This window comes from Tilletiopsis washingtonensis (genome assembly GCF_003144115.1).
Source record: "Tilletiopsis washingtonensis strain MCA 4186 unplaced genomic scaffold FA09scaffold_24, whole genome shotgun sequence".
NCBI classification, from domain to species: Eukaryota; Fungi; Basidiomycota; class Exobasidiomycetes; order Entylomatales; genus Tilletiopsis; species Tilletiopsis washingtonensis.
In genome coordinates, this window is record NW_020312021.1 from 343,992 (window position 1) to 370,492 (window position 26,501).

The window sequence follows — 26,501 nt, forward strand, 5'->3', positions numbered from 1 at the left end:
GGCGCAGCGTGCGTGCCTCTCGCCGGGCATGACGCAGGCACGGGAGCAGTAAGAGTCTCGGTGCGTCGGGCGGCGGCGCAGGCTTCTGCTCCTTGGAAATCTCGAAGGGCCGGCGCCGATGAGGAGCAGCGAGTCGCGCGTGCCTTTTGCTGCTCTTCCTCATCATCCAGCGCTGCTTCTCTCTCTCCGAGCCTCACCGATACCACAAAACGCACACTCTCGGTGCATCACACCTCGCACCCTCTCTGCTGCGCCCTAGTTCCGCACAGCGCGCCACGCGACACTCGCCGTCGCCCTCGGACCCCTCGCCGCTTCGCCCCACCCTCGCTGCGCCAGCATGGTCAAGTGCGTCGCCCGGCGCTGCTCGTGCGCTGCGCCGAGCCTGTGCTGACTGTCTGCCTCTGCTCTGCTCCGCCTCTGCCTGCAGGGAGACCAAGGTGAGTCTGCGCGGCGCCGGCGCCTCGTGCGGCAGCAGTGGCTGATGCATCGCCCTGCTGCAGTTCTACGACCTTCTCGGCGTCAAGCCGGATGCGTCCGAGAGCGAGCTGAAGAAGTGAGTGGCGTTTCCTGGCGGTGTGCGAGGGTGCAAGAGGCGTGCAAGCGCCCGTTGCCGTGTCCGTGTACGTCTGCGCGTCTGCAGTCCGCCACCCGGCCGGGCATGTCTACGGAGTGTCGTTCGCGAAGCGCAGACGCGAAGCTGGCAGGCAGGCAGGCGCAATCCGATGGCATGCCGGACGAGGCGGGCGCCTAGGCGAAGTTAACGCAGGTGCTCAGGCGTAGGCTCGCCGCCTTCGCAGCGTGCTTGGCTCGGGCCTCGTGCTGCGAGGGTTGGTGCGCTGATGGCAGCGCAGTGCCGGCCACACCATCGTGTGTGTCTGGCTCGCACAATGCAATGGCACCGAGGCCCCCCGAGGCTGTGCCCACGCCGAGCGTGCCGGCGTGTCTGCGCCAGCTGCGCAGCGCTGCTCGGCACCGGCATGCTCGCCGCGCTGTAGCCCAGGCTTGCGAACTCGCCGCACGAGTGCTGACTCCCTCTGCAGGGCCTACCGCAAGAAGGCGCTTTCGCTCCATCCCGACAAGGGCGGTGACCCGGAGGCCTTCAAGGAGGTCACGGGTGCCTACGAGGCGCTCTCTGACCCGCAAAAACGCGAGATGTGAGTGGTGATGCTGCGCCTGCTAGCACGCACCGGCGCTGATGCGGCGCCTGTGCAGGTACGACCGCTTCGGCGAGGCCGGCCTGAGCGAGGGCGGCGGCATGGGCGGCGGCATGGACCCGCAAGATCTCTTCTCGCAGCTCTTCGGCGGCGGCGGCGGTGGCTTCTTTGGCGGCGGTGGCGGCGGGCGCCGCGGCCCGCAAGGCCCGCGCAAGGGCAAGGACCTGCTGCACCGCGTCAACGTGTCGCTGGAGGAGCTGTACGTGGGCAAGACGACGAAGCTGGCGCTGCAGAAGCACGTGCTCTGCGGCAAGTGCGACGGGCGCGGCGGCAAGGAGGGCGCGGTCAAGACGTGCAACGGCTGCAACGGCCAGGGCATCAAGGTGGTGCTGCGGCAGCTCGGCCCGATGGTGCAGCAGATGCAGCAGACGTGCCCCGAGTGCCAGGGCGCCGGCGAGATCATCAACCCCAAGGACCGCTGCAAGGGCTGCAGCGGCAAGAAGATTGTGCAGGAGCGCAAGGTGCTCGAGGTGCGCATCGACAAGGGCATGGCCGACGGCCACCAGATCAAGTTCAAGGAGGAGGCCGACCAGGCGCCAAACACGATTCCCGGCGACGTCATCATCGTCGTCGAGGCCAAGCCGCACCCGCGCTTCAAGCGCCGCGAGAACGACCTCTTCGTCGAGGTCGAGGTGGACCTGCTGACGGCGCTTGCCGGCGGCAAGGTGGTGATTGAGCACCTCGACGACCACGCGCTGAGCGTCGAGATCCCGCCGGGAGAGGTTGTCAAGCCGGGTGAGTTGCGGCGAGCCCAGTCGTTGTGAAGTGCATCGACTCACGCCTTCCCACAGGCGCGCTCAAGGTGCTGCGCGGCCAGGGCATGCCGTCGTACCGCCACCACGAGATGGGCGACATGTACGTGACGCTCTCGGTGGCGTTCCCCGAGACGCTGCCGCTCGACAAGCTGGCGCTGCTGGAGCAGGTGCTGCCGGCGCGCCGCGCGCTGCCGAAGCTCAAGAACGAGGCAGACGTCGAGGACGTGCTGATGGACGACGTCGACGAGCGCGAGGCGCGCAACGCCAAGGGCTCGCACCAGCACGGCAACGGCATGGACACGGACGAGGACGATGGCGAGGGCGGGCCGGGCGTGCAGTGCGCGCAGCAGTAGGCGTGTGCGCTCTGTCGTGTGCGTCTCTCTCTCCGGTCCCTCATTCCCGCCGCGGTCACTCTATTTCCCTCTCTCTGTGCGACGCGCTCTGCGCGGCATCAGACTGTGCCTCTCCACGTTCAGCGTCATCTCCCCTCCATCCCTCTCTGCATGCGCTTTGGAGCCCCGTCGCAATCTCAGGCCCTAGACTAGCGCGCGGTGTGTGGCGGTGGGTCTCTATGAGCGTCTCGTGATTTCGTTACAGGTTCGACACGTCGCGGCCATACACGCCGCGGCGCTGCAGCGGAGGTCAGCAGGAGCAGCAGTGGACGGCACGGGACCAGGACGACGCACCACGTAGTCCATCAGCAGCAGCAGGCGGGTGCGCGTGCTCACTTGCTCGCTGCAGGGAGTTTAGATCAGCGGCAGCAAAGGAGAATGCATGCAGTGCCCACGCACGAGAGGTAGAAGCTGCGCCAGGCGTACATGGCCAGCAGGCCGCCGGCCCAGCTGCCGAGCGGCTCGGGCAGCGGCAGGTCAAAGGCGGCAGCGTTGCCGACGTACGCCAGCGAGCCGAGGTTGCGGTAGTTGAACGGCCGGTACACGTGGTCGTCGATGTCGAGCACGTCCTCCGAGTCGTGCGGGTTCATCTCCTTGCCCGCGTCGCGGCGGCGCGCCAGCTTGTTGAGCTTGCGCGCCAGGTACTTGCCCTGCTGCGACGCCACCTGCGCCGTCGCCGGCAGCGCCGTCATCTTGTTCTGCGTCTCGAGGAACATGTCGGCAATCTCGTTGAGGCCCAGCTTGCCGTCGGCGTCCGTGTCGTACGTCTCGAACATCTGCTGCAGCTTCTCAAAGTGCTTGGACGCGATGGGGAACTTCCGGCCCACGGCCTTGGCCAGGTCCTGGAACTCGCTGTAGCACAGCTTGCCGTCGTGGTCCTTGTCCGACTGCTCGACAAAGTCGTACAGGTAGTCGATGAGGCGCGTGTCGATGGTGGAGGCGTCGCCCAGCGCGTACAGACTGCCGAGCGGCGCGCCCTTGACGCGCAGGTGCGAGTCGATCTGCAGCGCCTTGAGGTGGCTCTGGTTCGGCAGCAGCTCGGTGAGGCGCTTGGTGAAGGGCGACATGGCGATGCCGGTCGACCACAACGTGAAGCCGGAGGGGATCTGCAGAGGTGTCAGCAACGGCAGAGCGGCGAAAGGGCGCTGTGTGCTCACCTCGAACTCGTCCAGCCCGCCGTCCTTGTTCTTCTTGGCTGTTCACGGGCCAGCGTCAGCACGAGTGACTTGAGCCGTCGTGCCGCGCAACACTCACTATACACAACCTTGTCCGGCTCAACACGCTTCACGCGAGCGTTGACGATGATGTCCTGCATGCGGAGGTGAGCAAGTGCTGCGCAGGGCAGAGCGGCACAGCACGCACGACGTCGTCCTTGGCAAACTTCTTCTCGGCGTACTCGCTGATCTTCTCCGAGTACGTGTTGAGGATGTGCTCGCGGCTCTGGATGAGGTGCACCTTGGCCTGCGAGCGCAGCAGCTTGGGAAAGTAGTCGAGCACGTCCTCGTTGAGCATGTCGTAGATCTCGGCGGCCGTCTCGACGCCCGTGGGGCCGCCGCCGGAGATGACAAAGGAGAGCAGCCGCTCGCGCTCCTTGGGGTCGGTGGTGGGCAGCGCCGCAATCTCGAGGTTGTCTGCAGCAGGCATGTCAGCTGGCTCAGCACGAGCAGACACTACACGCCCGGCAAGTGCTGTCACACGCACCCATGATGTGCGAGCGGATGCGCCGTGCGTCCTGGATCGTCTTGAGCTGGAAGCAGTGCTCGAGGCCCGGCACGCCGTGCGTGGCCGAGACACTGCCGACGGCGACGACGAGGCGGTCGTAGGGAATGTAGACGCGCTTGCCCTTGGCCTCTGCGCCGCCGTGGCCGTCGACGACCTCGACCTCGAGCAGGCGCTGCTCGCCGCCGGCGGCCTCGGGCAGCGGCGAGCCCATGACGGCGTCGACGGCGTAGCCCTGCACGTAGTGGCCGTGCACGCGCGCCAGCACCTTGCGCAGCGGCTCCACCAGCGAGCGCGGCTCGACGGTGCCCACGGTGGCCGAGGGCAGCAGCGGCGTGAAGAGGTAGAAGTTGTTGGGCGACACGAGCGTCACGTTGTAGCGGTCCTTGTCCAGCGTCGAGAGCAGCGCCACGGCTGTGTAGCGATGTTCAGCACTGGCAGTTCCGCCGGAGTGGCGTGCGGTGCGTGTAGCAAGGCCGGTGCTGCACATGTCTGCTGCCAGCCCTGCACACGCCAGCGCGCTCAGGCAGCTGCCGCACACGCCCTCGCCGTCACCCTCGCTGCCGCATGCGCCCTGACTCACCACCCCAGCCGCCGCCCACGACCACGAGGCGCTCCTTCTGTCCCAGCGTCTTTGCCGCCTCGCTCTCCTCGCCCTCGACGTAGTCGCTGATGACGGGCAGGTTCTTGGGCCCGCCGGGCCGGGGGTGCAGCGCCAGCGGCGCGGCGGGCACGTTGCCGATGTGCATGTCGCGGTAGGTGAAGGAGTCGTAGAGCAGCACGCCGCCGAGCGTGGCGCTGAGGCCAAAGACGACGCTGCCGGCGGCGTAGAGCGACCAGCGGAAGAGGCGCACGGGCAGCGCGCGCACCTTGGGCGACGCGGCCGCGGCGTCGGCGAGGCTGGAGGCCGGGCGTGCCACAGGACGGCGCAGCGGCGCAGGCGGCGCCAGCAGGGGCCGGCGCGCCGAGGCGGCGAGGCGGGTGCGCAGCATGGCGGCGGCTGACGGATGAGGGTGGTGGGAGCGGGAAGAAGAGAGGCGGCCGCGGCGCCTGCCACCTGCTCACCAAGCTCAGCGTGCAGCCGCCTCCACCACGCGCGCCAGAGTTTCGGCTTCGCGTGCCGACGCGGCGCGCGCGATGCGCGTGCACCCTGATGCGCCTCCTCGGCCGCGCGTCTGTCCGAGCATATGGCTTCGCTGCATCCTCCGAGACAGACCAAGCGAGGGCTGTGCAGCATCCACTCGCGCCTTGACAGCGCACTGTGGTGCTTGCGACTGCTCGCCTCTGCAGAGTCGACGCTGCGGCCGCCTGGAGAGCGGCCCGCAGAGCGGCGGTGCCGCGGCACGGCTGCGTCAGAGCGCAGATGTCGTTCGCACGACTCGGCGCCGCCGGCGTGCCTGATATTCGATCCGCGCGCGTTCCCACGCCCGTCCAGCCGGCGGCCGCGCGGCACAAGGCCGCGGCTCCCTGATGCTGCCGCGGCCGTGATGCTTCGATGGCCACGGCGGGCGGCAACGCAGGCGCAGACAGGGCACGGGTATCGCTTGAAATGCACGTGCGAGACGATGCAACAGGCTGGGATCGATGGCTCTTCTCTGGGCGCGGCATCCGCCAGGCTGGCGCGCATGCCTGGCCGGTGCGCCCACAGCGGCGGCGGCGGTGTGGAGCGTGCGGCCTTCTTCTTGCTTTTGGCGCGCTCGCTCTCGCTCTCTCTCGCTCTCCCACCACCACTCTCGCCGCGCAGCTTGCATGCTCCGCCGCCTGCCCGTCCACAGCCTGCGCTCACTGCCGCCCGCACGCAGCGCCTCGCTGCGCGCCATGTCTTCTTCTTCAGCACCAGCGGCCGTGTCGCGCGCCGAGCCGAGTGTCGCGCCGGCCTTCTACGCCTCCTTGCCGCACCATGCCGGCAAGACGTTCCGCTCGCCGTGGCCCAGCGCCGGCGGGCATGGCTTCCTCAAGTTCTTCAGGGCGCGCCTGCTGGAGTGGAACGAGGTGCCGCTGCCCGCGCACGGGCTCGACGAGCTGGTGCAGGCCGTGCAGGCGGCGCAGCTGCCGGCGGGCAAGGTGGCCGTGACGTGGCTGGGGTGAGCCGGGCGCGCGTGCGGACGACGAGGGCGCAGCACTGAGACGCTCCGCAGCCACGCCTCGGGCCTCATCACGCTGCCCTCGGCCGGCGGGCCGATCCGCGTGCTCGTCGACCCCGTCTTTGCGCAGCGCTGCTCGCCCGTGCAGTTCATGGGGCCGGCGCGCTACACACGCGCGCCGGCCACCGTCGCGCAGCTGCTGGCCGGCGGGCCCATCGACGTCGTGGCGATCAGCCACTCGCACTACGACCACCTCTGTGTGCCGACGCTGAGCGCCCTCATCGCTGCGGCCGATGCGCAGCACCCTCTGCCGGTGCGTCCGGCGTGCGCCAGTGCACAGCTGCGAGACTGACGGCGGCGGCGCATCAGCACTTCGCCGTGCCGCTCGGGCTCGCGTCCTTCATGCGCAGCCTCGGCGTGCCCGCAGACCACATCACCGAGCTTGATTGGTGGGGCCGCGCTCGCCTCACGTTCGCCGCGCCGGCGGCGCAGCCGCCGGCGCCGGCGCGCGAGCTGCTCATGACGTGCACGCCCGCGCAGCACTTTTCCGGGCGCGGTCTCTTTGACCGCGACACGACGCTCTGGGCCGGCTGGGCGATGGACTCGCTCGAGGGCGGTGCAAACGTCTACTTTGCCGGCGACGTGAGGCTGACAGATCCTCCCTGTTTGCGGCTTCTGCTGACGCTTTATGCGCAGAGCGGCTTCCGCGCTGTTCCTGGCGACATTTCGCGCGAGGAGGAGGAGAAGCTGCCGCACTGCCCGGTGCGTCGCATCGATGCCGGCCTGTGCTGCCGTCACTCACACCACTCGCAGGCCTTCTCGGAGATCGGCGATGTGCTGGGCCCGTTCGACCTAGGTCAGCACCGGCCGCGCCTGTGTCTCTCGCCGCGCTCACACCGCCCTGCCGCAGCCATGATCCCCATCGGCGCCTACCTGCCGCGCTCGTGCATGAGTGTCATCCACGTGGGTGTGCCGTGCGCCGCACTGTCAGTCAGCTGGCTGACACTTGCGCCAGATGGCGCCGCACGAGGCTGTGGCAGTGCACAAGATGGTGCAGAGCCGCAAGTCGCTCGGCATCCACTGGGGCGTGTTCCGCCTGACGCCCGAGGACGTGCTGGAGCCGCGCGTGCTGCTAGAGCGCGAGGCCAAGGCGCAGGGGCTGCAGCCCGACGAGTTCGTCACGACGGCCATCGGTGCCACGCTGTACGCCGACGCTGCCACGCGGCAACGCAAGGCATGACACGAAGATTCACGACGTTGACGACTCGCCACGATAGACCACGCCCAGAGCCGGCTGCAGCAAATGCATGGCATGATCTGCAGCTCGGCCGCAATTGTCGAACAGGCTACCAAGGCGGCTAGAAGGGGCAGTAGGTGCACAGAGAGGTGCGGGACGGAGCAAGGGGATGGGGACGGGTGACGAAGAGAGAAGGTGCAGCGCGGCGCTCAGGTCTTGAGCGTGAGGCGAATGTCGCGCGACGAGTCGCCGATGTAGAGCGTGTACTGCTTGCTCTCGGGGTGCACCCACCTTTGCTTGACGGTGTCCCAGAAGGACAGGTCGTAGCGCGACTGCGGAGCAAGCGTCAGTCGACTGCAAGCTCGTCGCGCCGACAGGCTACGCACCAGCGTCCAGGTGATCTTCTTGCTCTCGCCCGCCTTCAGTGCCACACGGTCAAAGAGACGCAGCACCTTGGGCGGCTCGCCCGCCTCGGCGGGGAAGCCGAGGTACACCTGCGGTACGACGTGGCCGTCGCGCGCGCCCGCGTTCTTGACGTGGAACGAGACCTCGTACGCCGGCTCGAAGAGCCAGTCGGGGATCGGCCACGACCACTCGCGGCTGTTCCATGCGTCGGCTGTGAGCCATTTCTGCGAGGTGGAGGATCAGTGCTGAGCGGAGGGGCGTGGCAAAGCCGCAACTCACGCCCTTGGCGCCGCTGTACGCCCACTTGGTGTACGAGAGGCCGTAGCCGAACTCGTAGCTGGCCGGGGTCAGCATGCGATGGCCTCTGCGGGCAAGCCCAGACGTGCTCACCGCGGCTCGATGTTCTTGGCGTCGAAGTGGCGGTAGTCAATTTCAAGCTTCTCAGTGTAGTCGATCTGCGCTTGCGGCGTCGACTCGGGCGTATCGGGCAGCCCGAAGTCTGAAGCAGCGACAGTCAGCCAAGCCAGCCGGCAGTGCCAGAGAACAACGCACAGATGACGTCGGCCGAGTAGTCGGAGCGCTTCCTGGCGATCGTGTACGGCAGGCGGCCCGACGGGTTGGCGTCGCCGTAGAGCACGTCGGCGATGGCGTGGCCCGCCTCGGAGCCGGGCATGTGCGCCTGGATGATGGCGGTGACGTTTGGGTGGTCGGCGAAGCGCTCCATGTCGACCTGGCCCGGCGAGTGCATCACGACGATTGTGTTGGAGTTGACGGCGGCGACGGCCTGGATGAGCTCGTCGCCGTTGGCCCAGAGTGTCAGGTTGTTGCGGTCGCCCGCGTTGCCGTCGACGGTGATGTAGCCCTCGCCCGAGTCGCTGTGGACAAAGACTACGGCAGCATCAACACCGAGACGCCCGTCGCTGATCTTGGCGGCGCGCTGCGTGTCAAAGTCGAGGAACGACCACGCAAAGCCGGTGCCCTCCTTGCGCGCCCGGCGCTGCAGCGCCTCGTACGGCGAGATGAGCGAGGCGTAGTCTGCCGTGCCCGAGCCCCAGCCGATGCCCACGACGCCGTCCACGCCTCCGCGATCAGAGAAGCCGTTGGCACCGCCCTGCGCCGGCGCGGCATCCGAGCCGACGATGGCGAGCTTGCGCAGCTTCTTGAACGGCAGTGCGCCCTTCTTGTTCTTCAGCAGCACCTGGCCGGCCGTGGCGACCTCGCGCGAGACGGCGGTGCGCGCGTCGTTGATGGCGTTGAGGTGGGCGCCGTAGAAGGGATCGAAGGCGTCGAAGTTGGGGCGCGGGTAGTCCTTGTCCTGGCCCAGCAGGTACCAGCCGGCGAGGATGCGCGTCGCCGCATCCTGCACGCGCTCGGCAGGCACCGAGCCGTTGTTGACGGCCATCGTGAGGTTGGCGCCCCAGAAGCTGCCCGTGAATTCCTTCGAGCAGCACTGCAGCTGCCCCGGCATAGTCTGATCGAGGCCAGCTAACACACTGGCGACGCCCGAATGCTGCGCGCCCCAGTCGCTGACGATCCAGCCGGCGAAGCCCATCTCCTTCTTACTGCATGAAGGGTCAGTAGATGTGCGCGACATGGAGCGCCAAGTCTGTACGCACAGGCGTCGGTTCTGCGTGTCCTCGTTCTGCGTCGACCACGACTGGTTGACGAGGTTGTACTGCAAGGTTTTCGGCGTGAGTTATGCACTGCATCCCTGCGCCACGTCACTCACGGAACTCATCACCGACGCGACATCCGCCTGCACGGCGCGCAGGAAGGGATGCTCGTAGATCTCGCGCGACGTGCGGTCGTCGATGTTCGAGCTGCGAGGCATGTCTCAGCGGCGGCCACACGGCAACACCGCTGCACGCACCTGTAGCTGTTGCGGTTGATCTCCTGCTCGTTGCCCAGCCAGTGCTTGGCGCACGCCTGCACGCCGGCGTCCTGGATGCCCTTGGTCGTGTAGTACGCCGCCTCGCCGGAGAGGTAGGGGTCGGCTCCGTTCATCTCCCAGTTGCGCCCCGCGGCGGGCGCGCGGTGCATGTTCATGCCCGGCCCCAGTTGCACATTGACGCCCTTGAGGCGGTGCTCCTCGCCCATGGCGCGGCCGCGCGCGTAGGCGAGCGCCTTGGAGAAGGTGGCCGCCGTCGAGAGGCCCGAGGGAAAGACGCTGACGAGGTCGGCGAAACGCACGCCCAGCGGCGAGTCTTCGAGGCAGAGACCCTTGAAGCCGATGCGCTCGATGCCGGCAATGTCGCCCACGCAGCGCGGCTTCGGCCCCACCTCCCAGCCGACGCCTGTCATGAGCTGCACGCGCTCCTCGAGCGAGAGCTGGGCGACGGCCGCGCTGGCCTTGCGCGTCGCCTCCTTCCAGCCGCGCTTCATGCCCGGCCCGCCCGTCTTGGGGCTGTCGGCGTGCGGCGGCGACGCCGGGCGCGGGCCGTCGTGCGGCTTGGCGGTGATGCGCATGTTGGTCTTGCCGTGCCAGGTGTTGGACTGCGGCCACGGTCAGCACAGGTGCGTACCAGGGGTGCGACCGCCGAGGCTGCCAGAGCATGCATCAGCTCTGCACGCCGGCCACACGCACCGTGGCCTTCTGCAGCGTCAGCATGGCGCCGTTGAAGAGCGTCGGCGCAAAGCTGACGTCGAGTGCGCGCCGGTCGGCAGCAATGTGGTGTCGGCGCTCAAAGCCGACGCCGGATCCAAGGCTGGCGCTGGCATCGCCGACAAGCAGCGCGGCGCCGAGCAGGGCGAGCAGGGGCAGCTTCATGGTGCCGAGGGAGTTGGGGTCGAGTGGCGAGGCGTCGCGGGCCCGACGCTTCTTATGGATGGGAGCATCGTGCGCGGGAGCGGCATGCTGCCTGCAGAGCAGCAGCGCATCTGATGATGGAGGAGCGGCCCCCTGAGCAGCAGAAGAAAGACGGCGCGGGGCGGCAGACTCGCCGCCTGCCGCCTGCCGCGCCGTTGCCTCGAGGCGCGCGGGCCGCCGGCCGCGCCGCGCCCGCTAGCGCCCCTGCGCGGCGCGCCACCGGCAGCTCGCCGGGGCAGCGGCAGCCGCCAGCCCCGCTTGCCGGCGAGCAGGCTTGCTGCATGATCGACAGCTGTGTGGGGAATGCATCCGAGCGCCGCACGGGCCCAGCATGCCATGCAGCAAGAGCTGCCGGCCAAGACGGCACACCGCACAGGCCTCGCACAGCGCCGCGCAGAAAGGACCTTGTCCGCGGCGCGCTCAGGGGGCGCGCCCTCTCGCAGGCTCGCAGCTCGCCGCAAAGGGCTTGGCCCAGAGAGATCTGGCCATTCGCCGCAGCCACAGGGGTGCACTTGGGCGTACATTGAGAAAACGAGATCTGAGGTGCTGCGTGTAGATGTCCACGGAGTGCAACGTCTTTCGCAAGCACGATGGCGAGTTGTGGGGAGCATCGGCCTCGCTAGCGTCGCTGCGGGGCACGCTCGCCCGCGCCATTCTTCGCGCACGCGCAGGCGCGCATGAGCCGCCAGCTCGCCGCGCACAGGCCGAGAGGCACAGCGGGCACGGCTAGCGCGGGCCTGTCAAGGGTCCTGCAGCAGCAAGCTTTCTTCGCTGGAAAGCTCCTTCTCGCCCCGGCCTCGGCGTGCCTTCGGACGGCGTGCGCAAGCGCCGGCGCTTTCCCCGATTGGCGTTCGGCGTTCGGAGCTGTCCTTCTGGCGTCACGGCACCGCGGCGTCCGCTCCTCTGATGCATGGCACAGCGACAGCATCGACCGACGTCAACGTGGCCTGCACTTTGACTGAACACGATGCCGGCCCACAAGTCCTCGCACAGGCAAGTGTCAAGACCACGGAGGCATTGCGGTGACTCAAATCGGGGTATACACTGGATGCCGGTCGCTGCTGCTCGTCTGCACCTCACTTCTTCGCCTTCTTCTTGTTTTTGCTCTTTTTGGCCTCGGCCACGCCCTCAATGTCGCCGCCGGCCGCCTCGCCGTCCTTGAGCTTCTCGCGCGCGTCGATGAAGAACATCCTGTCGCCCATGTCAGCAACGCCACCAGAAGGCTCCGCAGTTCGACTCACAGGTCACGCATCTGCTCCTGCAGGTCGGCATTTTGCACCTTCAGCTCCGCCACGTCGACCGCCAGCTTCGTCTCGCCCGCTTTGCCTGCCTCGAGGCGGCGCATCAGGCCCTCGCTGACGCTGCGCTCGCTCGAGAGCTCGCTCTGCGCACGCCGCGCCACCTCGAGCGCCTTCTGTGCACGCGCCTCGCTGCGCGCCGCGGCGGCGCGGGCGAGCGAGGCCTCCTCCTCCAGCGCGGCGATGCGCGCCTCAAGGGCCGCCTCGCGCGTGGAAGAGGACGAAGTCGCCGAGTGCGCGGCGTCCAGCGCGGCCAGCGCGTCGGAGAGCTTAGACTGTGCGCCGCGCACCTGCTCTTCGTAGAAGCTGCCACAGCGTGTCAGAACGCCGCATGCATGTGATCTGCTGCGCAGCTCACCTGCGCTGCGTGTCGAGCTGGCTCGTGAGCAGGAACGAGTACTCGGCGCCCATGGCCTCGAGCTTCTCGCTCTCCTCGGCGCGGCCCAGGCGCTCGCGCGGCGGGTGCGCGGCGACGTCGCGCGAGCCTCCAGCCCGCATCGGCGGCGCCGCCGACGCCGACGGCAGCTCGACGAGCTTCCCGTCGGCCTTGCTCTGGATGAGGCGGTGCACGTAGGCGTCCTCGACGTAACTCCACACGCGCTGTGTCTCCAGCTGCAGGACAGCGGTCAGCACCAGGGAGAAGCCAGCTACGCCTGCCGCGCCTCACCTCGAGCGAGTAGGCGTGGGCGCTTGAGTTGAAGTGCGAGTGCGCATGGCCGCCGCGGTAGCGGCCGCATCCAACCGCTGCACAGATGAGGCTGGCGCACCGTCAGCGCGAGCCATGCTTTTGGCAGCGAGGTGCTCACCAGACCCAGAGGTCCTCCTGCGTGCCGCAGACACCGCAGGCGCTCTCGCGCGACTCTTCTGCGCGCTCCTCCTCTGCGTCGCTGCTGTCGACGAGCGCACGGCCGCGCCGAGTCTGCGAGTAGCGGCAGACGGGACACCTGAGCGCAACGTGTCAGCTCACTGCAAGTGCTGACACATCGGAGCCATGCGCACCTCGAGTCCTCCCAGCGACTGAGGCACGCGCAGTGGAACGAGTGCTCGCAGACATTCGTCATGAGGCCCGTCACCGAGCTGTCCATGCGGTCGAGGCACACGGGGCACGTCGGCAGCTCGAGCTCGTCGCCGCGACGCGGTGCAGGCGGCAGCGGCCAGGGGTCCGAGTTAGCCAGCGACTCGGCGCTGGGCTGCGTGCCCGCCGACAGTGTGACGGCGGTGACATAGACGATGCGGCAGAGGTCGGGCTGCAGAGGCATTCAGTGCAAGCGAGAAATCACCCGTGCAGGCCACTGACGTGCATGGCGTTGAAGGGCACGTTGTTGTACTCCTTGTAGAAATACTCGGCGTCGATGGCATCGCGGAACTTGCACAGGATGAGCACGCGGCCGGGCGACGACTCTCTGTGGCACGAGGCTGAGCAAGGCGGCACTTGCGCACCGCTCACTCATGGCGCACCTGATGATGCGGACGTGCTCGAAGGCCTCGACGGCGCCCTCAACGAACGCCAGCCAGTCGGCGGCATGGATGTGCGACGGCACCGCGAGCACGGCGAGGATCGTGCCGGCATCCTCCTCGCTGTCGTCGGTGATGACAGTCGTCCTCGCCTCTGGCGCGGCCAGCCCAGCATCGACACGGAAGATGTGCACGGTGCCAAACGCCACCTCTTCTGTCTTCGCAGCATCCCACTCTCCGTCTCCCTTGGCGGCGGCACCGCCAAAGGAGCCGGTGTGCTCCCAGCGCGCCACGGGCCCCGAGCGCTCGGCGCCGCGCGGAGAGGCGGGCGTCGCGGGCGTGCCGGACGCGAGGTGGGCAGCGCGCGAGGTGCGCGGCGTGCTTGGCGCTGCCGCGGCCGCCGTGCCACGCGCCGAGGCAGCGGCGTAGCTGGGCGTCGACTCGATGGACGCCGAGGCGAGGCGTGCGGGCAGCTCGTGCGCCGCCTCTGCCGCATCGCCGCGCTGCATCGCGTCGGCGCTTCGCAAGCGCGAGAGAGCCTCGACGGCGAGCAGCGCGCGGCGCCTGTCGTCTGCCGGGTGTAGCGCCTGTGCGTGGGCGACGAGGCGCGGCGCAAAGGGCGCCAGGAGCGCGGCGGCGCGCTCGAGCGATGCGGCGGCCGTGTCGTGTGCCTCAGGCAGCAGCGGCGCGTCGAGGGCGAGGTGCAGGCGGAAGCGCGGGCCGGCAGAGGCGCGCATCAGGCGGGGCGGCGCAGCGGCGCGGCACGGCACATGCGATGCGTGGAGTGGGCGGCGAGGTGGTGGTGGTGGTATGAGGGAGCGGAGCGCACGGACAGCCAGCCGCACCCCTGGCACCTCGCAGCCGTGTGGAGCAGCGGCGCCGGCTGACGTAAGCCAAAAGTGAGAAGCGCGCCGAGAAGACCGCGCCTCTCAGCCCCCTTGCTTTCTGCCTCTCCTCGCCCATCTCCACCCACCCGCCGCCGCCATGCGCAAGCAGCTCGATGCGCGCATCGCCGCGCTCATCCGCAGCGGCATCGCCGCCCAGCACCGCAGCTTCTTCGTCCTCGTCGGCGACCACTCGCGCGACCAGATCGTCAACCTGCACTTCCTCCTCTCCTCGGCGCGCACCGCGGCGCGGCCCTCGGTGCTGTGGTGCTACAAGGCCGACCTCGGCTTCACGACGCACCGCAAGAAGCGCGAGGCCAAGATCAAGCGCGACGTGCAGCGCGGCATCCGCGATAAGGACAGCGCCAGCCCGTTTGAGCTCTTCGTCGGCGTCACCGACATCCGCTACTGCTACTACAAGGAGACGGAAAAGGTGCTCGGCAACACGTACGGCATGCTCGTGCTGCAGGACTTTGAGGCCCTCACGCCCAACCTGCTCGCGCGCACGATTGAGACCGTCGAGGGCGGCGGAGTCGTCGTGCTGATGCTCAAGACGATGAGCAGCCTGCGCCAGCTGTACGGCGTCGCCATGGTGAGTGCAGTACGGCCACCGCGGCGGATGTATGCGTGCTGACAGCATCGGCAGGACGTGCACAAGAGCTACCGCAGCAACTTCTCCTCGGCCGACCCCGTGGCGCGCTTCAACGAGCGCTTCCTCCTCTCGCTCGCGTCGTGCGAGCGCGCGCTGTTCCTCGACGACGAGCTCAACGTGCTGCCCGTGTCGCGCGGCCGCGACATTGTCGCGCCCGAGGAGGGCGCACGGCCACGGCGCAAGGGCGACGAGGAGCTGCAGTGGATCCTGGACGAGACGAAGGGCACGAATGTCGTCGGCGACGTGGTGAAGCACTGCAAGACGCGCGATCAGGTGAGTCGGCTGCCGGGCCGCAGCTGGACATGGAGGCTGATGCCACTGCTAGGCCAAGGGTGTCCTCACGATCCTCGACGTGCTCGCCTCATCACAACTGGCCACCACGGTGGCCCTCACTGCCGGCCGTGGCCGCGGCAAGTCGGCGGCGCTGGGTCTCTGCATGGCCGCCGCCGTGGCGCACGGCTACGCCAACATCTTCGTCACCAGCCCTGCGCCCTCCAACCTGCGCACGCTCTTCGAGTTCCTCTTCAAGGGCCTCACCGCGCTGGGCTACGACGAGGTGAGCGACTGGAGCGTGCAGCGCGGCGTCGGCGAGTGGAAGGACGCCGTGGTGCGCGTCAACATCTTCCGCGGCCACCGCCAGACGATCCAGTACATCGACCCTGCCGACTCGCACGTGCTGGGCCAGGCCGAGCTGGTCGTCGTCGACGAGGCGGCTGCGATCCCGCTGGCGCTCGTGCGCAACCTCATGGGCCCATACCTCGTCTTCCTCTCCAGCACCATCAACGGCTACGAGGGCACGGGCCGCAGCCTGAGCCTCAAGCTCATCCAGCAGCTGCGCGAGGGCGCATCGAAGACGGACGAGGACGACGGCAGCGCCGCGGCGCTCGTGCGCAAGTCGACGTCGAGCTCCTCCAAGCTCGGCGCCAAGGCGCTGACGGCAGAGCACTCGGGCGCACTGGGCGCGCGCAGCCTCAAGGAGGTCACGCTCGAAGAGCCGATCCGCTACGGCGCAGGCGATGCCGTCGAGGCGTGGCTGCACAACCTGCTCTGCCTCGACGCATCTCTCACGCCGCTCTCGGCGCGCGGCTCGCCGCATCCCTCGACGTGCACGCTGTTCGGCATCAACCGTGACGCCCTCTTCAGCTACCACCCGGCATCAGAGGTCTTCCTGCAGCGCGTCATGGCGCTCTATGTTGCGGCGCACTACAAGAACAGCCCCAACGACCTGCAGCTCATGTCCGACGCGCCGGCGCACCGTCTCTTTGTGCTGCTCGGCCCGCGGGAAGGCAATGCGCTGCCGGAGCCGCTCGCCGTCGTGCAAGTGGCGCTGGAGGGCAACATTGCACGCGACAGCGTCATGCGCAGCCTGGCTCGCGGCACGCGCGAGTCGGGTGACCTTATCCCCTGGTCGATGAGCCAGCAGTTCCAGGACGCCGACTTCGCAGCGCTCAGCGGCGCTCGTGTCGTGCGCATTGCGGTGCACCCGGAGCACGCCCGCGCGGGCTACGGCACACGCGCCGTCGAGTGCCTGCGCGCCTTCTACGCTGGCGAGCTGCTCGATGCAGACGCCTTGGCAGTGCGTGCGGCACGGGACGCAGGCGCTGAGGAGGAGGATACGTTCGAGCGGGCGCGCGACGCACCGGCAGCTGCGCTCGACGCGGACAAGGTGGCGGTGCGCGACGCCCGGCGCATGCCGGCGCTGCTCGAGAAGCTCGAGGAGCGGCGGCCCGAGGCGCTCGACTGGATTGGCGTCGCCTTTGGCCACACGCCGTCGCTCTTCCGCTTCTGGCGCCGCGCCGGCTTCGTGCCGCTGTATCTGCGGCAGATGGCCTCCGACCTCACTGGCGAGCACACGAGCCTCATGCTGCGGCCCCTCGACGCCGAGCGGCCCTCGTGGCTGCAGGCTTTCGCCGAGGACTTCTCGCGGCGCTTCGTCTCGCTGCTCTCCTTCCGCTTCCGCACGCTCGAGTCCGTCTCGGCCCTCACGATTCTCGAGACGGCGGCGTCTGCCTCGCGTGCCGCCGGCGAGCTCGGCGCCAAGCTGGAGCTGCCTGAGCTGCGCACGCTGCTCTCGCCCTTCGACATGAAGCGTCTCGACGGCTACGCCAACTCGTCGCTCGAGCTGCCCATCGTCGTCGATCTGCTGCCGGCGCTCGCCGGCCTCTACTTCATGCGGCGGTTACGTGCGGTCGCCGAGTCGAGCGCGGGCGCCGCAGAGGCGGTGCCGGCGGATGAGGAGGAGGAGCTGAAGCTGCCGGCGCTCCAGAGCGCAATCCTGCTCGCCGTCGGCCTGCAGCGCAAGGACATTGGCGATGTCGAGCGCGAGCTGTCGCTGCCGCGTGCCCAGGCCGGCGCGCTCTTTGTCAAGGCTGTGCGCAAGATTCTCACCTCGCTGCGCGCCATTGAACGCTCGGCCGCGAGCCGCGAGATGCCCGCTGCGAGCTCGGACGCGGCGGCAGGCTTCAAGCCGCTGGCACGCAGCCTCGACGACGAGCTCAAGCTGGCCGGCGACGAGGCCAAGGAGCAGCGCGCCGAGGCTGACAAGGCCAAGGCGGGCGTCTCGAAGCTCGACGGCCTCGAGAAGTACGTCATCCGCGCCACCGACGGTTGGGAGGAGGCCGAGGCGCAGGTGGCACGCGCCATGCAGGACGCTCCGGGGCGGAATACCATCGTGTCGCTGCGCGGCGAGGCGCGCGACGAGGCCTCGTCGCCGGCGAGCGACAAGGGCAAGAAGCGCAGCAAGTCCGACGATGCGGCCCGGCGCGGCAAGAAGCACAAGGGCAAGTGAGCAGCTGCGGGACGGCAATGTACATCTATATCACCCCTATGACTTGACCTCGCGGCAGAGTGTCCGCCCGCTGGCCACCTGTGCTGCACAGAGCGACACCTCGATGGGCATCGAGATGAGCGCAGCCACGAGGATGCCGAGCGTGTCGCCGAGCTGCAGAGGGTGTGAGCTGCCGGACGGCGCGCCGAGACGTGCAACTCACGCCGACACTGCCGATGCGGAACTCCTGCTCCTGTCCCTGGCGCTCCTCGCGCTCCTCGTCTGTCTCGTCCAGCAGAGCGCCGCTGGCCGTCTTGGGCGCTGGCGACGGCGGATCTGTGCCGATCTGTGCACGAGGGTTAGTGTTGGAAGCGCCGTTGCTGCCGCGCAACGCACGTGGTAGAAGACGGACACGTAGGCGCTGCCGCCCGCCAGGCCCTCGACGCAGACGAGCACGATGACGAGCGGGCTGGCGATGCTCGGCCGGAACCACGCATACAGGCTCTCGGACGCCAGCAGCGCCACGAGCAGCGCCTGCATCACGGCCGGCGCCCAGAGCCAGGAGCGCGGGATCGCCGGCATGCGCAGCATCGAGATGGAGCTGCGCGAGAGGAAGACGAAGGCCTGTGCAGGCTGTCAGCAGACTGTGCAAAGCAGGCATGCGCCTGGCTCACCTGGTACGTCGTCTGGTACACCACGTAGTAGTCTGCCAGCTTGCGGATGATGCGCCCGAGCAGCGGGTGCTGCGACGTCGACGGCAGCGGGTAGAGCAGCGTGGGCGCGATGCCCTGGTTGATCGTGTACTCGAGCAGGTACACGAGCACCAGCGGCGCGATGTAGACAAGCAGCATGGGCCGCAGCAGCAGCATCTTGCGCGCAAACGGCACGGCGCGGGCCGAGCCGGCACCGCGGCCAAAGGGCAGCGGCGCCACGTCCATGCTCTCGCGGCGCTGCGCACGCGGCCGCAGCAGCTCCTCGTCGTCGTCGGACTCGGACGCCATCGAGGCGCGCGGCGTCGGCTCGCTCTCGGCAAGCGTGCGGTAGGCAGCGTCGCCCTCGAGCGCCTCGCGCGAGGGCAGGAGGACGAGGTAGCACGCCGCCATGAGCAGCGGCAGCGCCGCGAGCAGCGAGAGGCCCAGCGCCACGCCGAGCGGCCGGACGAGCCACCACGCGGCGGCACCGAGCAGGCCTGCGGCGCCGGTGCCGCTGGCAAACCATCTGCGCGGCAGCGGCTGTCAGATGTGCCAAGCCCTGCCAGCGCCGCAGAACTCACCCGACCGCCTGGCCTGCTCGCCGCCCGTAGCGCGTGCTCAGCTGCAGGAACGTCAGCTCGCCCAGCCCAGAGCTGAACGAGGCGATGCCGATGCCAGTGAGCCGCGAGGCGAGTACTGGACTATGCCCGACGAGCTGAGCGGGCGTGGGTCAGCAGCCGAAGCGCGTGTACTATCACTCCATCAGAGCAGTGCACCTCTCCAGACCTGCCCTCACTGCACATGTCCTGTTCGCATCATCCTCCGCACTTGCTCGCTCCACTTCTGCACTCACCAGCATGCCGACCGCGCTCAGCAGCGCACATGCCGCAATGCGCCGCGCGTAGCGCACCTGACCGCGCAGCGCATACGGCCACACCGCCTTGGCTAGCAGTGCGGGCGCGATGTTCGTCAGCGCCACGACGCCCGTGGGTACGCCGGCGGGTAGCAGCTCGACGGCGGCGCTGCAGTAGGCGAGAGCGTGAGTGAGCACCGCTTGGCCCGCCCTGGCAGCGCATCCGTGCTCCCTACTCACGTGAGGATGACGACGTAGAGCGCATTGTTGAGCAGGCCAAAGACGAAGAAGGCGATGCTGAAGCGCAGCGCCTTGCCCGTCTGGCCTGCGGCGAGCGGCGCAGCAGGCGCCGCATGGCCGCCGGCGGGCATGTGGAGCGGCTGCAGGGCGATGTGCTGCGGCGGCGCCGTGTGCCGCATGGGCGAGCGCGAGCGGCCAGCAGCAGAGATGCGGAGCGAGGCGGGGCTGGCGAGCAGCCTAGGCACGCAGAGGCTATCGGGCGCCGAGCGATGGACTGGGCATGTAGCGAGGCGCGGCAGGCACGCAGAGAGCGCGGCTTCAGACGTGTAGGACGCGCGAGGAAGAGGCAGGGCAGAGGAGGCGGGTGATGTGGAGAAGAGAGAAGGAGCACCTGGCCGGCGCCGCGGCGCTTTTTGAACGCGCGCTGGCCGCAGAGGCGGTGCACGGACATGCGCGCCGTCATCACCGCCTGTGCCCCTGGCAACCTCCAAGCTAGGAGGTTGCACGGCACTGGCACCATCTCGTCACATCACCAGTGATCTAGTCCTGATCGCGCATCTCATTCTAGCGGCGCGCTCAGATCAGCCGGCGCATCGTGTACATCGTCGAGCCCGCCGTCGCCTCGTCGCCGACATCGCCGCCGTGCGGGCGCATGTGGTACATCGTCGAGGTGGCCGACGCCTCGGCGGCCTCGGCGAAGGGCGCAGCGGCCGCGGCCGGTGCTGCAGCTGCGGCGGCGGCGGGTGCCGGCGCGGCTGTCTCCTTTGCGGAAGCTGCCTCCTTTGCCGGAGCAGCCTCCTTTGCGGCACCTGCCGCTTTTGCCTGGCCCTCCTCGCCCTTGCCCTTCTTCGCCTTCTTGGCGTCGTTCAGCGCCTTGTCCTTGGCCTTCTTCTCCTCCTTGGCCTTCTTGGCCGCCGCACGTGCCTCGGCGGCGGCAGCCTTGCGGCCCTCGGTGCCGCCGTCGTCCTCGGCGGCCTTGCTCTTGGCCGTCGCGGCGCGGCCGTCGGGGATGCGGATGAACTCGCGCCGCCCGTTGGCGCCCTGCGCCTTGTCGAGGATGTAGTAGCCCTTGCGCTCGAACTGGATCGACTCGCCCTCGGCAATCTCGGCCACGTTGGGGTCGGCAAAGGCGGCCACCTCGAAGCGCGACTGCGGCGTGATGTAGTCCTCGAACTTGTCCTCCTCCTCGAGCTTCTTCTTCGTGATGAGGTAGTCAAAGTCGAGCAGCGTCACCTCGACGAAGCGCCGCGTCGGCGACTCGGCGAGCCAGGTGATCTTCTTCTTCGTCGCGCGGAAGTCGCCGTCGAGGTTCGCCTCGAGCTCGAGCGCCTCGATGGAGCCGTCGGCGGCGAGCGTCTTCTTGCGCACGATGGCGTTGCCCCAGTCCATGAGCGTGATCTGCGCGTGGGGTAAGCGAGATGAAGTGTGCAGCTCTGCGGGCGTGCTCACCTCCTCGTTGTCGTCAAATGACGCGGCGTCGACCTGCTCGAGGTAGATCGTCGGGCCAAAGGTGATGCTCTTGCTGCCCAGGTCGGCGTTCTTCTTGTGGCGCGGCACCTCGGCCTCGCGCGCCTCGGGCACGCCCGTGACTGTGCACTTGACGCTGCAGAGAGGTCAGCCGCGTGCCGCACATGCGCACCCGTGCTCGCCACTCACACCTTGGCCTCATCAAGCGCCGTGTAGCGCGGCACGACGGGGTCGATGAGGCGCTTGTTGCCCGCCCAGATGCTGTCCCACTCCATGTTGATGACCTGCTGCGAGGGGCCGGTGGCGAGGATGAACTGGTGCATGTTCTCGATGGTCATGCCGCGGCGGCGCACGCCTGAGTCAAGTGTCAGCACGGCTTGCGGCAGGCCACGTCCTCTGCACACGCACCGCGGACCGTCGGGAAGCGCGGGTCGTCCCAGCCGCTGACGTGGCCGTTGTCGACGAACCACTGCAGCTTGCGCTTCGAGAGCAGCGTGTAGACAAAGTTGAGGCGGCCAAAGTCCCAGATCTCGACCTTGCGCAGCTGCAGCTTCTCGAGGAACCAGGCGTACTGCGGGTTACGGTCGCGGTACTCGTTGGTACGCAGCGCGTGCGTGATGCCCTCGAGGGCGTCGACGACGGGGCAGGCGAAGTCATACGTGGGGTACACCTTCCACGTCGTGCTGGAAAGGAAGGCGCTCAGCGAGGTGGCGATGCGTATTCAGCAGCGCGCCTCACCCGGTGCGGTGGTGCGGCGTGTCGATGTTGCAGCGGTAGATGACGGGGTCGCGCATCGCCTTGTTCGGGTTGTCGACGCTCATCTTGGCGCGCAGGCACCAGCGCCGGCCCTCGTCGGTGCCGGCGGCCATGGCGGCGAAGCGCTCCATCGTCTCCTCGATACTCGCCTCGCGCCGCGCCGAGGCGATGCCGTCCATGCGTTGTGCGCGCATCTGGTGGAGAGTGAGCGAGGCGTGCTGTGCGGCACATGTGCGCGCAACGCACCTCCTCCTGCAGCGTGTCGTCGGCGTACGCGTCGCCCTGCTTGATGAGCTGGATCACGAGGCGGTACAGCTCGTCGAAGTGGTCGGACGTGTGCGACGTGGCGTCGCCCTTGATTCCGAGCAGCTCGAGGTCCTCGATGATCGAGTCCTCAAACTCGACCTGGCGCAGCGTCAGCGCGTGCAGAGAGTGACATTCACGCCACACGCACCTTCTCCTTGGACGGGTTCGTGTCGTCGAAGCGGATGAGCAGCTTGCCGTCGTACTGGCGCGCAAAGTAGTTGTTCAGGATCGCCGCCTTGGTGTGGCCGAGGTGCAGATATCCCGACGGCTCCGGCGGGAAGCGCGTCACGACCTGGCCCTTCTGCGCGCCGGGCAGGAAGACGTCGAAGCCCGACGACTTGGACGTGTTGGCGCGGGCCTGCGTGTGGACAGCGCAGCAGAGGCAGAGTCAAGGTCAGCGCTGCATCGAGCAACCTGTATGCCGCAGCTGCCACGCTGCAGCATCCACACGACGCACCTTGGCCGTCTTGGCGCCCTTGAGCTCCTCGTTGGCCGCCTTGGCCTGCACCGAGTCGCTCAGCGCGGCGACCCAGCGGTTGAGCGCCTCGAGCTCGGCCTTCTTCTTGCTCAGCACGCCGTTCATCACCGACGCGCCGCGCACGCCGGCCCACAGCACGGCGTCGCCCACGACGGGCGTCTCGCCGTGCATGTACGTGGCGCTGGACACGCGCGCGTTCAGTGCGGCAGCGGCCTCGGCGGCCTCGGCGAAGGGCAGGTTGAAGAGGCGCAACGCCTCGGCGACATCCTCGGACGTCTGCAGGAGGGTCAGCGTGTGCCAGCGTGGCAGACGAATGTCAAGCAGCCCCACACGGCAGCTGCCAGCACGGCGTCTCGGGCGCTGCTGTTGGATCCAGCAGCGTGGAGGACAAGCGCGGCAGAGGCACGCCCAGCAGGCTCGACTCGCAGCCGCCAGCCCACAACCTTGGCACCCACTGCCGCAGCCACCGCGCTTGCCCTGCTGTGCCTCTTACTCACCTGCTGCTGCACCTCCTGCGGCAGGTCCTTGACGAGGCGCGCGGCCACATCCTCGGCGCCCTCGTGCTTCTCGATGCGTGCCTCGGGCGTGCCGTCCCACGAGACGGGGTGCGGCGCCGCGAGCGCGGCGTTGAGCGCCAGGAGCAGCAGCAGCGGCTCCTTGGACGCCGGGCTGAGCTGCAGTGTTGGTGCGGACATGGTGGTTGGGGAGTCAGAAGGTGGAGGAGGCCTGACATGCATTTTGGCACGGCCGTGCAGCGCAGTGCGGCGCACATCGGCCGAAGACGCCGAGCCGCCGGCGCGCTGCTTCTCGGCCGGCACGCCCGATGCTCCTGGCGATCCCCGTCACGTGCGTCTTGGCCCCTGCCTCCCCTCACGGCCGCTGCCGGAGCTTCACGCTGATGCTTCGGCGGTCGCACGCCTCGGCCAAAGGGCAGATCCCTGATGCGCCGAGGCGCTAGCAGGAGGCCAAGCCTTCGCAAGTTCTCGGCGCCGTCATGGCGGAGCTGGCCCTTATCGGTACCGCGCGTGGCGCCCTGCCAGTCTCGCTGTGGCTTCACGCTTGTGAGACCAAGAACGCGGCGCGAGGCCAGCAGCGAGCGCCGGCCGCTCCCGCATCCCGGCGCCGGCTCGCGGCCTCGCCGTACCACATTCCGGGACGCTCTCGGACGAAGGAAGGCGACGCTGAGACGCACGTGAGACGACACACGCCCCAGAACGTCGACTGCGAGGCGCGCCAGTCGGGCACGCTCGGATCGACGGCCTTCACTCGCCGCGCCGGCCCCCATGCCCATGGACGCGCGAGGCCCACTGCAGGCACCGCATGGTCGCTGCATCAAGCCGAGGCAGACGTCCTGCATGCAGGGTGACAGCGGCCGCACTCTGCAGCGCTGAGATGAAAGATCGAAGGTAGAGTTGCCGCGCGAGCGGAGCGACCGCCTGCTCCGGCACCGGCCACCGCTGCCTGCGCCTGCCTCTATGAGATGGCTGGGGCACGGACGATCAGCTCTGCGCGCGGCCGAACGCGGCTCGATGCGTGAAGTGGCCGAGTGACGGTCAGGAGCGCAGTGTCGGGAGAAGGAGGCGCCGACGGCCTTCGGCGTGGGGCGACGCGAGCGCGCCGGGATGGACGCGTCGAGGTGCCGGCACTGCGCCAGTCTGGTTCCTTATCAGCGGAAGCGATAACCTGCTCAGGAACGCGCCGGCGCCGCCGCGCCGGTTGCCCTGCCACGGCGGTTGCGGCTGCGATGGTGGAGCAGCAGCAGCGACGACGAGGAGCGAACCGGCGAACTCGCGCTGCAGTAGCGAGCTTGGCGCCAGGCTCAGGGCGCCGGCCGCTGCGTCGTGCCAATCAGCGAGCAATGAGGGGCCGAGAGAAGGCGCCGCATGCATCGGGAGCGTGCCTGGAACGGCGCCCCTGGACGCTCATAAGAGGGCGTCGTTTGGCTGCGAGCCGCCTTCCGCACCGCACCCTCTCCCTCTCACCCACTCCCCAGTGCACGCATCATGGTCAACGTCACCACCAGCCCGGAGGTGAGCGAGCACGACGGTTGCTGCATGCTCTGCAGCGATGCTCACTCTTACTGTCCTCTCCCAGGGCAACATGCTCACGTCCTTCGAGGGCACCGAGTACATCTACAACCTCGGCGACGTGAGCTTCATGCTCGTCGCCAGCGTGCTCGTCTTCATCATGACGCCCGGCGTCGCCTTCCTCTACGCCGGCCTGCTGCGCAAGCGCAGCGCGCTCAGCATGCTCTGGCTCGGCATGGCCGTGTAGTGAGTGCCGCGTGTGCGAGCGGGCAGGTGCGCCCGGGGCGGGGGCTGGCGAGCGAGGCGATGGCCGTGTGCTGAGCAGCTGTATGCGCTGGTTGTCACCTGCCGAGCAGCTGTATGCGCTGCTCGTCACCTGCCGAGCAGCTGTATGCGCTGCTCGTCACCTGCCGAGCAGCTGTGTGCGCTGCTCGTCACCTGCTGAGCACGTGTATGCGCTGCTCTTCACCTGCTGCTACGCACCGCCGTGGCTTGCATGCTCTGCCGAACTTGTCGCTCACCTCCTGCCCGCAGCTCCGTCGTCTTCTTCGAGTGGGTCTTCTGGGGCGCCTCTCTTACCTTCTCGCGCGGCGGCTCGCCGTTCATCGGCAACCTCGACAACTTCTTCCTCATCGGCATGGACATCCAGCCGTCGACGGGCAGCGACTTCATCCCGCAGCTGCTCTAGTGAATAGACCGGACGCTTTGCTGCGGCAACGGTGCTGACACACGCCCGCAGCGTCTTCTACCAGGCGCAGTTCGCCTGCGTCACCGCCATGCTCGCTGCCGGCGCGTTCGCCGACCGCGCGCGCCTCGGCCCCGTGCTCGTCTTCATCTTCTGCTGGACGACGATCGTCTACAACCCCATGTGAGTGGCGTTGACGCACTGCACCACACCGCGGCACTGACGCCATCCTTGCAGCGCCCACTGGTCCTGGTCGCTCGCGCCCGACGCCACGGGCTGGATGGCCAACCTCGGCGCCCTCGACTTCGCCGGCGGCTCGCCCGTGCACATCAGCAGCGGCACGGCCGCGCTCGCCATCTCGCTCTTCCTCGGCCGCCGCCGCGGCTACGGCACCGACGCGCTCGCCTACCGCCCCGCCAACGTCGGCTTCATCGTGCTCGGCACGGCACTCATCTGGTTCGCCTGGTTCGGCTTCAACGCCGGCTCGGCGCTCGGTGCCAACCTGCGCTCGGTTCAGGTCGCCGTCGTCACCTTCCTCTCGGCCTCGATGGGCGGCATCACCTGGGTGAGTGGGCGAGCGTGTGCCGCACTGCCGCCGCAGCAGCTCACCTCTTTGCCTCCAGCTCCTGCTTGACTACCGTCTCGAGAAGAAGTGGAGCGCCGTCGGCCTCTGCTCCGGCGTCATTGCCGGCCTCGTCTGCATCACGCCCGCCGCCGGCTACGTCGGCTCGCCGGCGGCGCTGGCGTTCGGCGTCGTGGGCGCCATCGCCTGCAACTTCGCCACGGGCATCAAGACGCTCGTCGGCATCGACGACACGCTCGACGTCTTCGCGCTCCACGGCATCGGCGGCCTCGTCGGCAACATCCTCACGGCCTTCTTCGCCGACAACCGCGTCGCGAGCTTCGACGGCTCGGACCCCATCGACGGCGGCTGGATCAACCACAACTACATCCAGCTCGGCTACCAGCTGGCCGACAGCTGCAGTGCCATCGGCTGGTCGTTCGCCCTCACGATGATCCTGCTCTTCGCCATCGACCGCATCCCCGGCATGCACTTCCGCTGCAGCGAGGACGACGAGATCGTGGGCATCGACATGACGCAGATCGGCGAGGAGTGCTTCATCATCCCCAACGCGCCCGTGTACCGCGACATCGAGAGCGGCGGCCTCGTCGCCGGCCACGAGCAGAAGAGCCAGCACTCGACCGGCAGCCAGGAGAAGGTCGGCGAGGCGCCGCAGCAGGTTGTCTAGACGTCTCGCCTTCTCCCCTGCTCCCCATCTCACACCCTCTTTTTCTCCATACCCCTTCTCTCGTCACTTCTCCGCTCTC

The 26,501-nt window shown here is 68.5% G+C and overlaps 9 protein-coding genes across 9 annotated transcripts; 4 read left to right on the forward strand and 5 right to left on the reverse strand.

Moving 5' to 3' along the window:
- The first annotated feature begins 192 nt into the window (after positions 1 to 192).
- Positions 193 to 2,545, forward strand: FA09DRAFT_332376 (putative YDJ1-mitochondrial and ER import protein). Its single transcript, XM_025743428.1, has 6 exons — positions 193 to 345; positions 428 to 437; positions 501 to 553; positions 1,041 to 1,154; positions 1,213 to 1,949; positions 2,006 to 2,545. The coding sequence occupies exons 1-6, from the start codon at positions 338 to 340 to the stop codon at positions 2,320 to 2,322; spliced, it is 1,239 nt and encodes a 412-aa protein (XP_025595499.1). The 5' UTR covers positions 193 to 337; the 3' UTR covers positions 2,323 to 2,545.
- Positions 2,366 to 4,803, reverse strand: FA09DRAFT_332378 (hypothetical protein). Its single transcript, XM_025743429.1, has 7 exons — positions 4,063 to 4,803; positions 3,724 to 3,992; positions 3,616 to 3,670; positions 3,519 to 3,556; positions 2,761 to 3,467; positions 2,656 to 2,704; positions 2,366 to 2,599 (listed from the first exon to the last, which is right to left on the reverse strand). Exons 1-7 carry the CDS (start codon positions 4,568 to 4,570, stop codon positions 2,561 to 2,563), a joined length of 1,665 nt encoding a protein of 554 aa, XP_025595500.1. The 5' UTR covers positions 4,571 to 4,803; the 3' UTR covers positions 2,366 to 2,560.
- A 1,440-nt stretch (positions 4,804 to 6,243) lies between these two features.
- On the forward strand, positions 6,244 to 7,404 carry FA09DRAFT_301933 (Metallo-hydrolase/oxidoreductase; the record flags this gene model as incomplete). Its single annotated transcript, XM_025740384.1, has 6 exons — positions 6,244 to 6,477; positions 6,534 to 6,806; positions 6,861 to 6,926; positions 6,978 to 7,020; positions 7,075 to 7,127; positions 7,180 to 7,404. Coding segments are annotated over 6 exons (894 nt in total), but the record flags the coding sequence as incomplete, so codon positions are not given.
- Positions 7,405 to 7,471: 67 nt separating this feature from the next.
- FA09DRAFT_332380 (putative beta-glucosidase) lies at positions 7,472 to 10,698 on the reverse strand. Its single transcript, XM_025743430.1, has 9 exons — positions 10,391 to 10,698; positions 9,677 to 10,299; positions 9,536 to 9,626; positions 9,423 to 9,481; positions 8,359 to 9,368; positions 8,197 to 8,305; positions 8,086 to 8,143; positions 7,788 to 8,030; positions 7,472 to 7,733 (listed from the first exon to the last, which is right to left on the reverse strand). The coding sequence occupies exons 1-9, from the start codon at positions 10,571 to 10,573 to the stop codon at positions 7,611 to 7,613; spliced, it is 2,499 nt and encodes an 832-aa protein (XP_025595502.1). The 5' UTR covers positions 10,574 to 10,698; the 3' UTR covers positions 7,472 to 7,610.
- A 1,041-nt stretch (positions 10,699 to 11,739) lies between these two features.
- On the reverse strand, positions 11,740 to 13,523 carry FA09DRAFT_289472 (zf-UBP-domain-containing protein; the record flags this gene model as incomplete). The annotated part of the gene is made up of 8 exons (XM_025739945.1): positions 11,740 to 11,803; positions 11,854 to 12,216; positions 12,269 to 12,522; positions 12,578 to 12,668; positions 12,717 to 12,854; positions 12,910 to 13,157; positions 13,208 to 13,313; positions 13,369 to 13,523. Coding segments are annotated over 8 exons (1,419 nt in total), but the record flags the coding sequence as incomplete, so codon positions are not given.
- An 802-nt stretch (positions 13,524 to 14,325) lies between these two features.
- FA09DRAFT_332384 (N-acetyltransferase 10) lies at positions 14,326 to 17,731 on the forward strand. The gene is made up of 3 exons (XM_025743431.1): positions 14,326 to 14,841; positions 14,896 to 15,174; positions 15,227 to 17,731. The coding sequence occupies exons 1-3, from the start codon at positions 14,350 to 14,352 to the stop codon at positions 17,687 to 17,689; spliced, it is 3,234 nt and encodes a 1,077-aa protein (XP_025595504.1). The 5' UTR covers positions 14,326 to 14,349; the 3' UTR covers positions 17,690 to 17,731.
- Positions 17,726 to 19,584, reverse strand: FA09DRAFT_302008 (batten's disease protein Cln3; the record flags this gene model as incomplete). Its single annotated transcript, XM_025740390.1, has 7 exons — positions 17,726 to 17,842; positions 17,892 to 18,014; positions 18,065 to 18,292; positions 18,343 to 18,886; positions 18,942 to 19,075; positions 19,214 to 19,382; positions 19,454 to 19,584. The coding sequence occupies 7 exons, from the start codon at positions 19,582 to 19,584 to the stop codon at positions 17,726 to 17,728; spliced, it is 1,446 nt and encodes a 481-aa protein (XP_025595505.1).
- A 412-nt stretch (positions 19,585 to 19,996) lies between these two features.
- On the reverse strand, positions 19,997 to 23,109 carry FA09DRAFT_323030 (glutamyl-tRNA synthetase). Its single transcript, XM_025741072.1, has 9 exons — positions 22,958 to 23,109; positions 22,440 to 22,736; positions 22,131 to 22,340; positions 21,923 to 22,081; positions 21,659 to 21,870; positions 21,329 to 21,603; positions 21,110 to 21,275; positions 20,903 to 21,056; positions 19,997 to 20,851 (listed from the first exon to the last, which is right to left on the reverse strand). The coding sequence occupies exons 2-9, from the start codon at positions 22,629 to 22,631 to the stop codon at positions 20,030 to 20,032; spliced, it is 2,190 nt and encodes a 729-aa protein (XP_025595506.1). The 5' UTR covers positions 22,632 to 22,736; positions 22,958 to 23,109; the 3' UTR covers positions 19,997 to 20,029.
- Positions 23,110 to 24,139: 1,030 nt separating this feature from the next.
- FA09DRAFT_332386 (putative high affinity ammonium transporter) lies at positions 24,140 to 26,487 on the forward strand. Its single transcript, XM_025743432.1, has 6 exons — positions 24,140 to 24,490; positions 24,555 to 24,733; positions 25,022 to 25,174; positions 25,227 to 25,355; positions 25,410 to 25,737; positions 25,796 to 26,487. The coding sequence occupies exons 1-6, from the start codon at positions 24,464 to 24,466 to the stop codon at positions 26,420 to 26,422; spliced, it is 1,443 nt and encodes a 480-aa protein (XP_025595507.1). The 5' UTR covers positions 24,140 to 24,463; the 3' UTR covers positions 26,423 to 26,487.
- The last annotated feature ends 14 nt before the right edge of the window (positions 26,488 to 26,501 follow it).

Bases quoted from the DNA above. Each gene is read 5' to 3' on its own strand.
- FA09DRAFT_332386 (XM_025743432.1), top strand. From the start codon at position 24,464: ATGGTCAACGTCACCACCAGCCCGGAG. The intron at 24,491-24,554 runs GTGAGCGAGCAC...GTCCTCTCCCAG, and splicing joins ACGTCACCACCAGCCCGGAG to GGCAACATGCTCACGTCCTT. The intron at 25,738-25,795 runs GTGAGTGGGCGA...CTTTGCCTCCAG, and splicing joins CGATGGGCGGCATCACCTGG to CTCCTGCTTGACTACCGTCT.
- FA09DRAFT_323030 (XM_025741072.1), bottom strand. From the start codon at position 22,631: ATGCACGGCGAGACGCCCGTCGTGGGCGACGCCGTGCTGTGGGCCGGC. The intron at 22,341-22,439 runs GTGCGTCGTGTG...GTCCACACGCAG, and splicing joins AGGGCGCCAAGACGGCCAAG to GCCCGCGCCAACACGTCCAA. The intron at 20,852-20,902 runs GTGAGCACGCCC...CCCCACGCGCAG, and splicing joins CATTTGACGACAACGAGGAG to ATCACGCTCATGGACTGGGG.
- FA09DRAFT_332376 (XM_025743428.1), top strand. The intron at 554-1,040 runs GTGAGTGGCGTT...CTCCCTCTGCAG, and splicing joins TCCGAGAGCGAGCTGAAGAA to GGCCTACCGCAAGAAGGCGC. The intron at 1,155-1,212 runs GTGAGTGGTGAT...GCGCCTGTGCAG, and splicing joins GACCCGCAAAAACGCGAGAT to GTACGACCGCTTCGGCGAGG.
- FA09DRAFT_332378 (XM_025743429.1), bottom strand. From the start codon at position 4,570: ATGTGCAGCACCGGCCTTGCTACACGCACCGCACGCCACTCCGGCGGA. The intron at 3,468-3,518 runs GTGAGCACACAG...ACACCTCTGCAG, and splicing joins GCGGGCTGGACGAGTTCGAG to ATCCCCTCCGGCTTCACGTT. The intron at 2,600-2,655 runs GTGCGTCGTCCT...CCTCCGCTGCAG, and splicing joins TGCTGCTGATGGACTACGTG to CGCCGCGGCGTGTATGGCCG.
- FA09DRAFT_332380 (XM_025743430.1), bottom strand. From the start codon at position 10,573: ATGAAGCTGCCCCTGCTCGCCCTGCTCGGCGCCGCGCTGCTTGTCGGC. The intron at 9,482-9,535 runs GTGAGTGACGTG...AAAACCTTGCAG, and splicing joins TCGCGTCGGTGATGAGTTCC to TACAACCTCGTCAACCAGTC. The intron at 9,369-9,422 runs GTGCGTACAGAC...CCCTTCATGCAG, and splicing joins GACACGCAGAACCGACGCCT to TAAGAAGGAGATGGGCTTCG.
- FA09DRAFT_332384 (XM_025743431.1), top strand. From the start codon at position 14,350: ATGCGCAAGCAGCTCGATGCGCGCATCGCCGCGCTCATCCGCAGCGGC. The intron at 14,842-14,895 runs GTGAGTGCAGTA...CAGCATCGGCAG, and splicing joins AGCTGTACGGCGTCGCCATG to GACGTGCACAAGAGCTACCG. The intron at 15,175-15,226 runs GTGAGTCGGCTG...TGCCACTGCTAG, and splicing joins ACTGCAAGACGCGCGATCAG to GCCAAGGGTGTCCTCACGAT.